This window comes from Canis lupus, chromosome 4 (assembly GCF_048164855.1).
Source record: "Canis lupus baileyi chromosome 4, mCanLup2.hap1, whole genome shotgun sequence".
Lineage (NCBI taxonomy): Eukaryota > Metazoa > Chordata > Mammalia > Carnivora > Canidae > Canis > Canis lupus.
The window spans coordinates 42,785,993-42,799,210 of NC_132841.1; the positions used below are offsets into that span (position 1 = coordinate 42,785,993).

Genomic DNA, 13,218 nt, shown 5'->3' on the forward strand with positions numbered 1-13,218 from the left:
AAATTAAATGTTAGTGATCAGTATGACTATAGCAGCCTCACTGGAACAAAATTTCATCCTCCCCACCACTGAATCCATTGTCCCCAAACATTAGCTCTAAGTATGGGGTATATGGTTGAGAAGGGGACAAGTTAAATAGTTAAGTCTCATTTCTACTACTTCAGGAATTCAGCATACAGCCTATGGGCCAATTTGCAAGAATGGACCACTTTCTTCCTTTAGTTTGGACATTGAAACGTTTTATACCAATAAACAATGAAAAGAGAGGAAAGAAAAAGACATCCTTAATTAGCTGGCTTCCATGACTATGGACCAAACATCTATCCATCTTTACTATTGTTTACTGTTGCTGATTGCTTATCCACTTGGCATTTTGCAGGGAGACTTGGGTCTTTCATGAAACTATGCTTTCTTTGGTGGTGATTAGGAACACAAACTCTGGACTTACACAGTCTGGATTCAAATCCCAGACCTGCCCCTTCTTAGTTGTGGTTAAGTTATTCAGCCTCACTAAGCCTCCATTTCCTCATCTGTAAAGTAGAGATAAGAAGAGTAGTATTTGCCTAATAAGGTTGTTGTCATAAAAATCAAATGAGCTAACAATATATGTAAAGCTTTCAGCTCAATGTGTGATACATAATAAATGCTAAAACACAAAACAGTGGAAGCTAATATTCATTGTTTCATTTGTTCACCCAAAAAATATCCAAGTATCTACTAAGTGGCAGCCACTGGTTCAGATGCCAGGGATACAAAAGACAGAGGTCCTTGTCCCTCCTGGACAGTCTAGTGGTATCATTAGCATGTATGGCAATCATAGTGGCTGAGAGAGCATACTATTCAGCATGAGTTGTTCATTTATTTTTACTCGTACCATCAAATTGGAGCATTATGATGAACCCTGTACCTAAAGGAGAATGGGACAAATGGGTCTGTATAATGTCACCAAATGCCTTTACTCACATTTGAGCTATATCCAATTCACTTGTGTCTGATCTTGATCCTCTCAACCTACTATCAGTTTTATCAACAATGCTCATAGGGCTGGCACACACAGGGGTTTCTAAGCTCATGGCCTGTTACTGAAAATATGTAGAAACCCCCATCCTAATCCATTCCTTGTGGCAGAGGGAACATTAACTTTGGAGTCAAGAGACCTGGGTGCTTTGAAATCCTAGTTCCACCACTGTGGATAGATATAATTTGGGGTGAATTGTTTAACGTTATGAGCCTCCTGTGGACACTGAAGACAGTGATTCCTTGCAGATCTCTGGTAGGATGAAAAACACTGTATGTGAAGATCCCAGCTTCATGCCTGGCACATGGTAGGTGTGAATCAGTGAAAGGTATTTTTAATGATTTAATGATTAAATGATTTTCTACCTTCTCCAAATTGCTGGTTTAAAATTCTCCATAGTTTTGGGCGAGCTGCTGCCATGCCAACTCTGAGCAATAAGGAAAACTACAGGAAGCAATTCACATGACCAGATGAGTCTTAGAAATGAGAAATGACTTGATGGGATCCCAGAACTCACAATGGACAAAGCCAAGATTGATTGAACCAGATCTTCTCTATGCTAAATTAAAGCAGGGATGAATGAAGATTTCCACCATAAGCTGCTACTCAGCTGGAGGTGTAAAATTTGAACCAGGAATGGCACTCATTGTCATTCTTACTCTACCCTCTAACCCAAAACTTATTGCAGACACTACTAATAGATCACAGCACTCTTTCCCACCATACCCCATGCAGGCTCAGAATCAGGACTCCAGTCATTCTGTACTATTTGTCATTCCTTTTTTCTTTTCCCATAGAGTCAGTTCTTATGGGTTTATTCTCCCTGAAATTTATATCTGTGTTTCTTGATCTAGCTGAATAACCAAACGTCCTAAAACTGTTCAGCCTCATGTGACAAGGTTAGAAATATAAATATCTTCTTCTACTCTAGGAAAATGTTCCAAATGCTTCTGTTTTATGATGAGGTAAGGAAGGGAGAGGTATAAATGACTAAAAACTATTTAAAATGAAATATGTAATAGGCTCTATATCTCTCCCTTTACATACGTTGCTTTACTTAATCCTTTCAATATTTCCTTTAAATTAGACATTAGGCTTTCCATTTTATAAAAGGATAAACAGAGGTCCAGAAAACCAAAGCAATTTGCCCAATGTTACATGCCCAAGTGTGTTACATGCCCCAATTCTCACCCAGGTCTCTTGGGCACTCAAAGCTCTTTCTCTGGTAGCAAATATCAAAATCCAAGAAGATTCCTTGTATGAAACTTGCTAACATTACATGGCCTTGACTCCTCTCCCCTCATCAGCCCATGCATCATACCCTAAAATAGCATTAAATCTTCAAAGGTTGTTGCTTTCTATATTTGGATAAGGCTACATCCTTCTTTGACAAATTTTCAGCAACCATAGAAATAGGTAGAAAGTATCATTGATTTTATGTAAATCCTGGAAGTTAAATTTGGTCCTCAGAGCAAATTAAGAAAAGAGATGAAGGCCCTTTTGATGACTCTGGGTTGGAAATCCATGAAGAGAAACCAACATAACCCAGCCCAAATCCCAGGGAAAATAAGGCATTTCTAACATAGCTTCCCAGACAGTTAGAACTCGGGTAAAAAGGCTTATGGCCAGACCATAATAATCACATTAGTTCTCTACATTTGCATAGCATTTTATAATCTGCTTTTTCATAGACAGTGTTTATTTGATCCTCATGTAAACAGTGAAGTCTTACAGATGAGGAAACAAGACAGTGAGAAGTTGAATGACCAGCATAAAGTCCTGCAGCTGAGGAAGAAGAACATTCTTGTTGACCTGGATCTCCTCAGTGTCCTGAAAGCTCACTGGCTCCTCTGAGCTTTGTACCTTCCTCTCTTTCTTCCCCTTCTTATTCTCTATGTCCCTATGTCCTTTCCCCAAACCGAGAAATGGGTGCTGAAATTAGAAAGAGCGGCTCCATGATAGCTGTTTCCCTCCGGCTTTCTCAAGGTCAGCGGTCCGTCTCTCCTGGCACCTCTACCTCTCTGAGGCATCTGCTCCCTTCTCCTCCCCACCAGCTGGCTTCCTTCATTTGTCTGTCATTTCTGCTCCTTCATGCTTCAGCTTCCTTGGGACTATTTCTGACATGACTCAATGCTGCAGCCTCTCCCATTGCAACCAGTCAACCTCAATCCCCACCAAACATCCTAACATCTCTCCCAGGAAGCTCAGCTGCTTCTAATATAATACAGGCAGGGTGATAGGCTCTAGCTCTTATCACATTTCTTCATGCTGTCCCCTGCTCCTGCTATTCCCTTTGTTATAAAATAATGAAGGTTTGTAAAAGGATGAAGGAAGACTTAAAACAACAACAACAACAACAACAAAAGGGAAGGGAAGGAAAAAATGGTAAGATTCATCCTGAAGAAAACGGTCTTATCTCCAGTAGGTGCTAAATGTATAGAGCAAAGAACAGTGTAATGAGGCAGCTCAGAGCACAGTCTTCAGAGCCAGGTAGGAAGAGATCTGAATGCCAGCCATATGCTTGGAGTATGGAGCCTGATGAAGTGGTATCAATTCTGAGCTTCAGTGTCCTCATCTGTGAAATGGAGATGGGCACACCTATCCCGAGAGTCATTTGTGCAATAGATATTTCTTAAGCATCAGCTATGTATTAGGATGTTCTATGTGTTGAGGACACAGTAAACTAGGCAAAGCCCTCCTCTACATACTCACACACATAGGTATACACATGCAAACACACACACACACACACACACAAAGAGGTCTCCAACATTTGCTCAATCAAAAGACGCCCTTAGCAGAGTCATTCCTGAACTTTGTTTCATACCAGGGAGTTTTTTTTTAAACTAGCCTTACCCTAGTCACACTCCATACTGATTAAATTAGAATATCTGGTGGTGACCAGGCATCAGAATTTATCAAAGATTTCCAAGAGATTCTGATATGCAAAGTTGGGAACCCATAGTATCATCAGTGGACACTTGCCTAGACAGACTTCTGCCTCTACCTCCTCACCTCCATTTTAACTCGACACTAGCACCTCATTCTTTCCAGCCAGAGGCTGGGTGGTCACAGGCACAGCAGATATTTAAATTAGCAACTAAAAGGATAACTCTGATTAAAAGAAGAAGAAGTAAATCTGCATTAACTCACTGGTTTTGATAAATGTGTTTCTTATTCATATAATATGAGACAGCCCTTCCTGAACACTTACAAGTCAATCCTGTGAAAGTTAGGAAGCCCTCCCTGAAAAGCCTCTTCATTCAGCCTCTCTGCTGCTTAACTCTTGCTCAAACTTCGGGTAGGATTTAAGGTTTCTCAAAGATCTACAGAGTTTGTACATTAGCATCATGAACCATAAATTAGAGGACCTTTCTCCAAAGTATCTCTAGTTTATTGAGGAGACTCTACCCCCAAAAGGGGATCTGAGCCTGAACTCACATCCTTGATATCAAGACCCAAGCTGAGGTCAAGAGTTGAATGCCTAACTGACAGAGTCGCCCAGGCACCCCACCACTGTCACCATTAGAAGTGAATCAGGTTTGACCTATTTCCTTCCAGGTAGCAAAAGCTTCAGTTATTTAAAAAGAGGCACTGTAACCTTCACAAGAAGCAAACAATAAATGTGCTTTCTTCTGCCCTGTGGAGCCCTGGTGTTCATGATCCTTGTACCATGTGGCCAGCCCAGACCTTCAACTAACACAGGATTACATATTCAAGCAAAAGTAGACATTATCTCACCATACTATTATTTATCAGATGACCAAAGGAAAAGAGTGTTTTTGTTTGTTTGTTTGTTTGTTTGTTTGTTTTAGCATAAACCAACCTGCAGAAGGATGGTTGTTTTATATTGACTTTTCATCAGGTTGTTGATGGATTCAAAGAGCCGTCTCATGGATTCTTCAAACTCCATCTGTTCTTTGCCTTCATAAAGCCTGAAAGAAGACACATCTGGGTCATTTCTCAAGCCTACAAGCAATACCTTTGAAAGTGTGTGCCAGCCACAAACTTCATTAAAATTAAGATCAAGGGGTAGGAGACAGGGACTTCATCGCCAGGGTGCCGAGCCAGCAGTGTTTACGGGCATCATCCATTTTTGGGAAAACTTCTGTCCACACATAGAACAGATAACCCCCAACAGACTCCCGCCTTTTCTTTTTTTTTTTTTTTTTTTTTAACTCTGAAGAACCTCAAAGGAATGAAACTCGTAAAGCTGAGGGGACATTAATAATTTCACCTTTCTGCAAGAATCAGATGGGAGATTGTAGCACCAGATTTCCAAAGTGTCTGAAAAGCATCAAGGAGAGATCTCTTCAGGTACACCACCCTTTCACTTAGCCACTGCCTACTTTGTCAAATAAATACATACTTGCCTGTTCTGTGTCAGGGGCCACTGTTTACCTGACCCTTTCATTTCAGGAGTGTGCTTATCACCTAGTTGAAACCTTTTGTTCCTCTGACTATAAAGGCCCTATACTGTTACTGTCAAAAATGTAAACATAACAGAATTGCATTACTTATAAAGTGAGAGTCCTCATTAATCCTACCTCAAGAATAGGGATTGTTAAAATTTGGATGGATATTCTTGCAGATATTTTCAAGGCCCACATGAATATATACATGTACTTTTTTATAGAAACCATTTCCTTGCATAAAATCAGTCTCCGGGCTCCTGAGGCTTCCGGCTCTCTTTGCCCGGCTTTGGAGTGCTGTTCAACCCGAGGCCTCTCCAAACAGGGCTTTAGAGCCAACCACGAAAAATCTGCAGCCTACTCTGTGGCATTCTGTGCAAAATACAGAGAAGAGTGCTCCTGTCTCCAATTCAGATAAAGAGTGTCTCCTGTCACTGCCCTACAGAGTCAGATGCCACTTGCTGTGGCTGCAGGAAAGGTGCTCTCCTTAGATAAAGCACTGACACACTTAACGGGTCTGTTTGCTCCATCAACCACAGGAAAGGTGGTCTATCAAGTGCTGTCTGCACTGAATTCCCACCTATCCCCTCACCCCTCTTTTCTCTTCTTTTGGCTTCTCTTCTATTGCCTTTCTCTGTCTTAAACATGTGTCTGCTTATCTGCCTATGAGTTTTATTTACTCTCTGTCTCTCTGGGTCACTATGTATATCTCTGCTTTTCTCTCTTCTGACTCTGTCTCTCTCTCTGTCTCTCTCTCTGTTAGTCACTCTACCTCTTCTTTTTTTTTTTTTTTTCCTGATTGACCACTTCCTAAAGTCCTCCTGAAATAAGAAGCTTAAGAGAAAGCCAGCACTAAATATTCCAATCAATGACAAGGGCCCAGTGATTGCTGCCTACTTTCTGGGCATCTAGTTCAAGGTCATAGAGACAAGTCTGTGAGAGGAGCCAGGAGTCCTAAAGCAGCTCTCTCCCTTTCCTTCCCTCATGCCCTCACCCTTCTCTAAAACTCCTCAATCCTCAACCTTCTTGTCCTGCTAGCACAGAGATGTCTGCCATAGAGTATGTATTTAGAGTGCATTAGCTCTGGGTTTCCAATCTCCACTTTGCCCCATACTAACTGAAGACCTTCTTAATGATAGCAGATATTCCCGAGCACTACTCTGCCCCAGACACTATCTGCATACACAGTAAATCATTCACCTTCCTGACCACACCATGGTGGGCCCTATCATTATCCCCATTTTACAGACTGATAAAACTCAAGCAACATGTCCAAGGACTCCACACCTGTAAGTGTTAGAGCCATCCAACTCCTGGGCCCACCCTCTCAGTCACTTTGTACACTACTTTGTTCTATGATTTACTGCCTCTCCTCATTCCCATAAGCCCCCATTTTCTCATCTACAAAATGTAGGCTGTAACAACACTGTGCCCGAGGATTGTGAGGAGACTAGCTCACACATGAAGTGCTTGTCATATGCCTTATGCCGGCAAATGTTAGCTGTCATCAGTTGTTAGGAGTATTACTATCATTTCTGCTTCAGAGATAAGGACACAGACAATTCCTAAGAGGTTGAAACTTGCCCAAATCCTATCAAAATGCAAAACTGTAAGACCCGATCTGCAAGAGGAAGGCAGGATCCTAATTCAAAGTGGTGGTGGTTTCCCCATAAGATGACACTGTTTAGTTCTTCTTTATGCCCAAAGCTAAGCTAATGGATGGTCCATCCCAGGCCTTTTGCCTTGAAATCTGTTACTCTTTCCACTAGTCACAGCTGCCTAAAAACATCTAATAAGCAATCTCACAATCCCTATTATGGTCTACAGTGTCTTCCACCAACATTTAACACCCAGACATAGATGCCCATGGGGAGTCACCATTACTTACATATATTTGGACTTTCTCTGTAAGGCATACTTACTAGTGAATTTGCATGGGGTTGGCAGGGAGAGTTTCCCACCAAGTCCTTTTCTTGGGAACCACTTGTGCAGCCTACAAGAATGGCCTCAAGCAGCCTTTTCCTATTGACTGACCCTGCCCACACCCACCTTCTATAACTGAATGGTCTTCCGGTGACTCTCTCCTTAGAATTTGTATCTTTTTAACACAGAAACTTAAAAACAGGCTTTATTGGGGGTCATCTTAATGGCTGCACTCTAAGGGAATATTCATGAACTCCTGATGAAGAGATCCTTGAGGCTGTCCTGGTTTCCAACAGTTGTGTGTGTGTGTGTGTGTGTGTGTGTGTGTGTGCGCGCGCACGTGTGTTTAACCCTTTTTGGATTATATGAGCTGCAAAAATATCCTTACGATAAATTCTTTTTTTTTTTTTTTCTTAAACTAGCCCTGTTGGATTTGTTTCGACCCTGTCTGGTCTGGGTTCTTCGGGTTGGGATGGATTTCTTCCTGCTGCCTCCTGGAGTTCTAAACCAAGAGCTGTGGGCAAGGCCAATAAGTACCTAGTCCATGCTTTCCATTGTATAGAAGAAGAAACCAAGGGCCAGACTGGGCAAGTGACTTGGCTTCACTGCCATCTTTTAAATGTTATTTGACTGAGGTGGGAAAGAAAAGAGACATTTAGGCTATGAGACCAAGTCAGGGCTATGCATTCAACTTTAAACTTGTAAGAAACTGAATTTAGTTCTTACCACCAAGAAAAAATCTGATTTGCTCTAGGTCACAGACTGTACCAGTGGTATAGCTTGAACCAGAACTTGGCACTCTTTGCCTTCTGTGCTCTGAAAATCTAACAGGGGAGGGCAGATGATACAGATCCCGTGAGGCCAAGATCAGGGGCATCTGCCTCTGGGAATCCAAGCTGCTCCCTGTTTCTCATGTCACAAGTGAAGTACCTAAACATCACAATCTAGTTCAGAGAAGGAAAAATATTGTACACCACCCTAAGTTTCATCAAAGATTAAAAAACCAATCTGTAGAGAAATGGCTTGCATTTAACAGTGACTACATCATTAAGCAGAGTTGTTACAGTCGTAGATAGCAAATGTACCTGTGTGAATGTGTATGTGTGAATTTTTAAACCCAGGATTTTACTCGGTGGAAACAAGAAGAAGAGCTGGAGAAAATGAGTGCAGTTGGACAGGAGAAGTGGCACAAACAGCTATTTAGTGCAAAGGGTTTTCTCTCTAGCCAGACTCCTTCATATATTGGCTGCAAGGCCTTGGAATCTTTACCTTCCTTACTGACAGAATGGAAATATAATGCTCACTCAAAGGGTGATCTTGAGGTAGGAAAAAAATGAGATAATATCTTTCAAGTGCTTAACATTTTATAGCTGGCACTTAATAAATGTTAAGTAAATGTCAGCTACTATCCGTATTGTTGGTGGTGGTTCCCAAGCACAGAAGCGATCATACTCATCTAAGCACACGTACATAAAAGGAGTATTTCCAGGAAGGAGTAACTAAGGCAAATAAAATACATAAGGGTTTTAGATTACATGCAAGAATAAACTGATGATGGGGACCATTCAGCACTTGTAGGGCCTCTCCTGAGAAGCTAGAAAAGAAAAGAAAAAATAATGTCTCATCTCTCTGCAAGGCGGTAAGTGTGGCCTTGAAGTCAAGGGCATAGCAGATGTGGTTTCAAGGTCCTTTTTTAGCACTTGGTCTCTGTTATAGCTTCAGGAGGGAAACTTTTTTTTTTTTTTTTTTTTTTGGCTTCAGCACGCCTAGAAAGATGCTTCAGAAACCAGCTGATCCTGCCAGGGAACGAATTATTGAAGGGCCTGAAGGCCCCGACCACAAGGAAAACTAGAACAACCCACGAGGTGCTGTTCTGGGGCATGTGAGCCCAGCCACGGCAAGCACTCCAGCTCCCAAGGCTTGGATAAATATAGCGATGCGCTGCTTGCATGTGATTCATTAAGGAGACACTGTGCACAGCTGAGCACTCACTAAATGCAAATGGGGCCCCATATGGTGTGTACAATGCTTTGCACCACCTCTTCCATGCAGGTACATAAAGCCTCAGCCTAAAACGGAGATGCCAACGTCAAGCCAGCAGCCCAGGGGAGCAGAATCTAACCAAAGCATCGTCAGGCTTGGAAAGCCAGCAGGAAGATTTACTGTAGAATCCAGGAATGGTGGGTCTCCTGGCACACCAGCCCCATTTTGTTTTCTACCCCTTGGCCATTTCTGGTTCCTCTGAGCCACGTTTATAGGCATCCTCCTGATTTCTTCCCTGCCTCTTTAAGGCCATACAGAAGTTTAGGTAAGACTGTGTGGTTCCAAACTCTGCTCTGACTCTTATCAGTTGGGTGGCTTTGAGTAAGTTTTTTAGTCTCTCTAAGGCTCAATTTTCTCATTAGTAAAATGATATTACCCCATAAGGTGGATCTACATGCAAATAATGCATGTAAAGCAACTAGCATAGTGCCTAGCACATAGTAAACACTACATAAATGCTAGCTATTGTTATATACTACCATAATTTTCTTCTAGAGCCACCCATTTTTGTTTCCTAAGCATTAAGAAGGAAAAAAAATCAGTATCTTCATAAAGACAAATATAATTTATTGAGCACCTACTGCGTACCAGGCACTGCAGGGGAGATAAATATGAGTAGACCTAAAACCCATTCCCAGAGAAATCATGAGGCAGGCCAGCAGGTAAATTATGTATTGCCACATAGTGAGAAAAGTTGGGTAATAAAAGTTTAATATTATTATCCAGCACTTCCTAAGGGTCAGGCAGTGTGCTAAATTCTTTGCACGGATTAGTTCACTTGGTACAGATGATTATTATTCACATTTTACACAGAAGAAAAGGAAAAGACATTAATGAGGCTTGAACCAGGGGAACAGAAGAGCGGAGGACGAAACAAGGGCTCTAGTGGACACTGACCAGTTACCACCTACCTGGTAGCACCTCTGCCCTCAGCAGGCCCCCCTCACAGTCTGTCCTCCCTCCTTCCTGCCTCCCCAGCATTCCCATAAATACCCTGCAGGATTAGACCTGGGCCCCAACTTCCCTTTGTCTCCCTTACCTGATCACATTTTACCTAAATTTGCTCTTGGCGAGACACATACCTGACTCGTTTCAAAAGTGCCTGGGAGCAAGTCCAGATTAATCGGGAGATTTTTAAAATGAAAAATCTATTTTAAATGTCTCTATGATCTGACATGGAAATGAGCAAAATTACTCAACAATAATGTCATGCTACGCCATTCTGCTACTTTGCCACACAAGTCAAGATACTTGTCTGCCCCCAAATGTGATGCCAAGTACTGAAGGAATACTATGGAAGGGAGGCCACTTATATAGTGAATATCCATAATAAATGCTGTACACTCCACACATTAAAGCAGACTATCACAGTGACTGAGGCCTCCCTGTGTGAATACTTCATTCTTCACCATCACTACTTAACTTGCCTGCTTTCTCCACTAGAGTATAAGCTCCATGCAGCAGAGTCAAGGCTATCTCAGTCATAATATCCCCATGTCTACGTAGCAATAGGCTTGGAACATCAAAAGGGAGTTATAAACAAATGTATCAACTAATGATAAAGTATTAAATGAATGAACTGCAGCACCTTTGATGTCGCCATACAGAAGTGTCTTATGAATGCAGAACTCATAACAATTCAGCTATTTCTAATGATATCTGAACTAGATAGTATTAATATTCATCTTCAGCGATGTAGCCTTATTATTCTTACCTTGACTATTAAGACCACTACTAATAGCTGCTACTTACCAAGAATTTGCCAGGTACCAGGCACTATGTTAACTGCACAAGGTCACCCAACTTGTAAAAGGCAATGTCAAAATTTCAGCCTGAGTGTATCGGGCTCCAAATTTCACTCTTAACCACTGGGCTATCCTACCTCCACAGAACAGAGCAAAGTAATAGCCAAGAACTGGTACAAGTCAGGGTGGGTAGAAAAGCATTATTTGCCCAGGGGATGATGTTACAGGGCTATCCAGAGAAGCTAAATGGCTGGCTCTAACCTTTTTCTGTTCAAGCTCTAAATCCAAGGTGACTTGGCTGGTTTTCCTATCTTCGAGCCAATAATTTGCTCTATTAGAGTAGGTGTAAATTAGTGACTTTACAAAAAGAACCATTAAGCCATTCGTGGTTTCAGAGGAGTGATTACTTGGAAAAATCACAACATTCTAAGACCAAACCTACCTGTCTCTCTGCCTCTCTCCCTCTGTCTCCCCCTTTCCTTTTTTCTCTCCCTTCCTCTCTTTCTCCCTCTCTCTCTTCCTTCTCTCCACTCCCCCTCTTTTTGTTTCTCTCACACCCTACTCCAACCTTGGATGAAGAATAATTGTAGCCTAACCAGTGCCTGAGTCTGTCTGAAAAATCATCCTTGCATTTATTGATCCTATTTACAGAAAGAAACACTTGAGTGCACTCAGCAGGTACATTTAAGTCAAAGCAATAGGGCTGGAAAGGATTCATGAAAGAGAGGGCCACTTTCCTGATACACTTCTTTCCTTCATGGTCATTGTAACCATTCTGACCCCTTCCTCCATCACCAAAGTCTACGGATCCAAAAGGAACCCAGAATTGCAGATTAAGACAAGGAATTTTGGTCCAATGAGTAGGCAGTGGCCAGAGAAATTCTCTTTTGAATGGTAACAAACCTGAAGTATAAGGCATTATTCTGTTACAAGAGAAAGAGCAGAGCCAGGATAGATAGGATAGTCCCTTAGTAGCAAGGAAGGGTTACAACTTTGCCTGTGGTGGCCAGAGTCTTCGATGCAGACTTCCTTTAATTGAATGAAGCAGCTGAGAGGCAGAGGGCTCAGACCAGTTCCTGGTGCTAACCCTTTTGTCAATGACCAAAATTATTTCTCCTAGAGCTTTTATTTTTCTAGCATCTGACATTTGAGGAGGAATCCTCCCGCCCTTAGGCACACTGCAAAGAAATTTCAGTAAACAGTCTTCCCTCTTGTAAATCACCCCAGGGAAGAATGATTTGCCGATGAAAGAACAAAAGACAAACTCAACATGTGGGGATCCTATTTTGAAAAATGTCTAGGATGAACCTACAAAAATCAATGCACTCACTGAAGAAAAACTGTCTCAGGTGGAAGTGTAAACAGCCTAAACAAACAAACAAACAAAAAATAGAAGTTAACAATATGGAAGAAATGAAAGAAAACAATCCATCCAAAACATTCACTTTACTTTAAAATATGGCAACCCCATGCAATAAATTAATAGTAATAGGTAATAAGACTCAGGCAAAAGCCTTGAAAAGAACTCTAAGTTACGAATAGAGTGTGATGTGTGCCCCAGCCGTCCTTCATTCTACTGAGAGGAGCTTCAGCCTTTATGTAATTTGGCAAGAACTCAGTTGCATAATTCTGCACTTAAGTAAATTTCTCCATTAGCATGAAAAATGGTATTCAGGGGTTTTCTCTCAATATAATTAGAAATTGAGTGCTCCCAGAACAATGCTCCTAAAGAGAAACACACACACACAACATTTCCTCCCACCGACCCCTACCCTTTCCATGGTTCCAAGACGTAGAGAGAGAAATATAGATTGCATCATTTACTTGAAGGAGACGCTAATATCAGTAGAGTCCTTCCAGCATTTTCTTTTTAGACCCAGTTGCTCTAAAAGTTCAGGTACCAAAAAAAAAAAAAAAAAAAAAAAGTTCAGGTACCGAGAAGAAATGAGGTTTTGACCGCTTCTCTGACCATTTCTTCCTTTAGTTTTTAATAACCTAGGAAGTGTCCATGATATCATAAATGATAACAGAAAAAATAAGTTGCAGAATGATTACACACGCACACACACATACGCAC

The 13,218-nt window shown here is 41.5% G+C and overlaps 1 protein-coding gene across 1 annotated transcript in view; it reads right to left on the minus strand.

Annotated features, from left to right (window-relative positions):
- Nucleotides 1-13,218, minus strand: part of DOCK2 (dedicator of cytokinesis 2) — a 397,905-nt gene that overhangs the window by 295,704 nt on the left and 88,983 nt on the right. Inside the window, exon 23 of the mRNA XM_072824198.1 lies at nucleotides 4,845-4,953. Coding sequence (XP_072680299.1) covers nucleotides 4,845-4,953 — 109 coding nt within the window. The remainder of the gene's footprint in view (nucleotides 1-4,844; nucleotides 4,954-13,218) is intronic.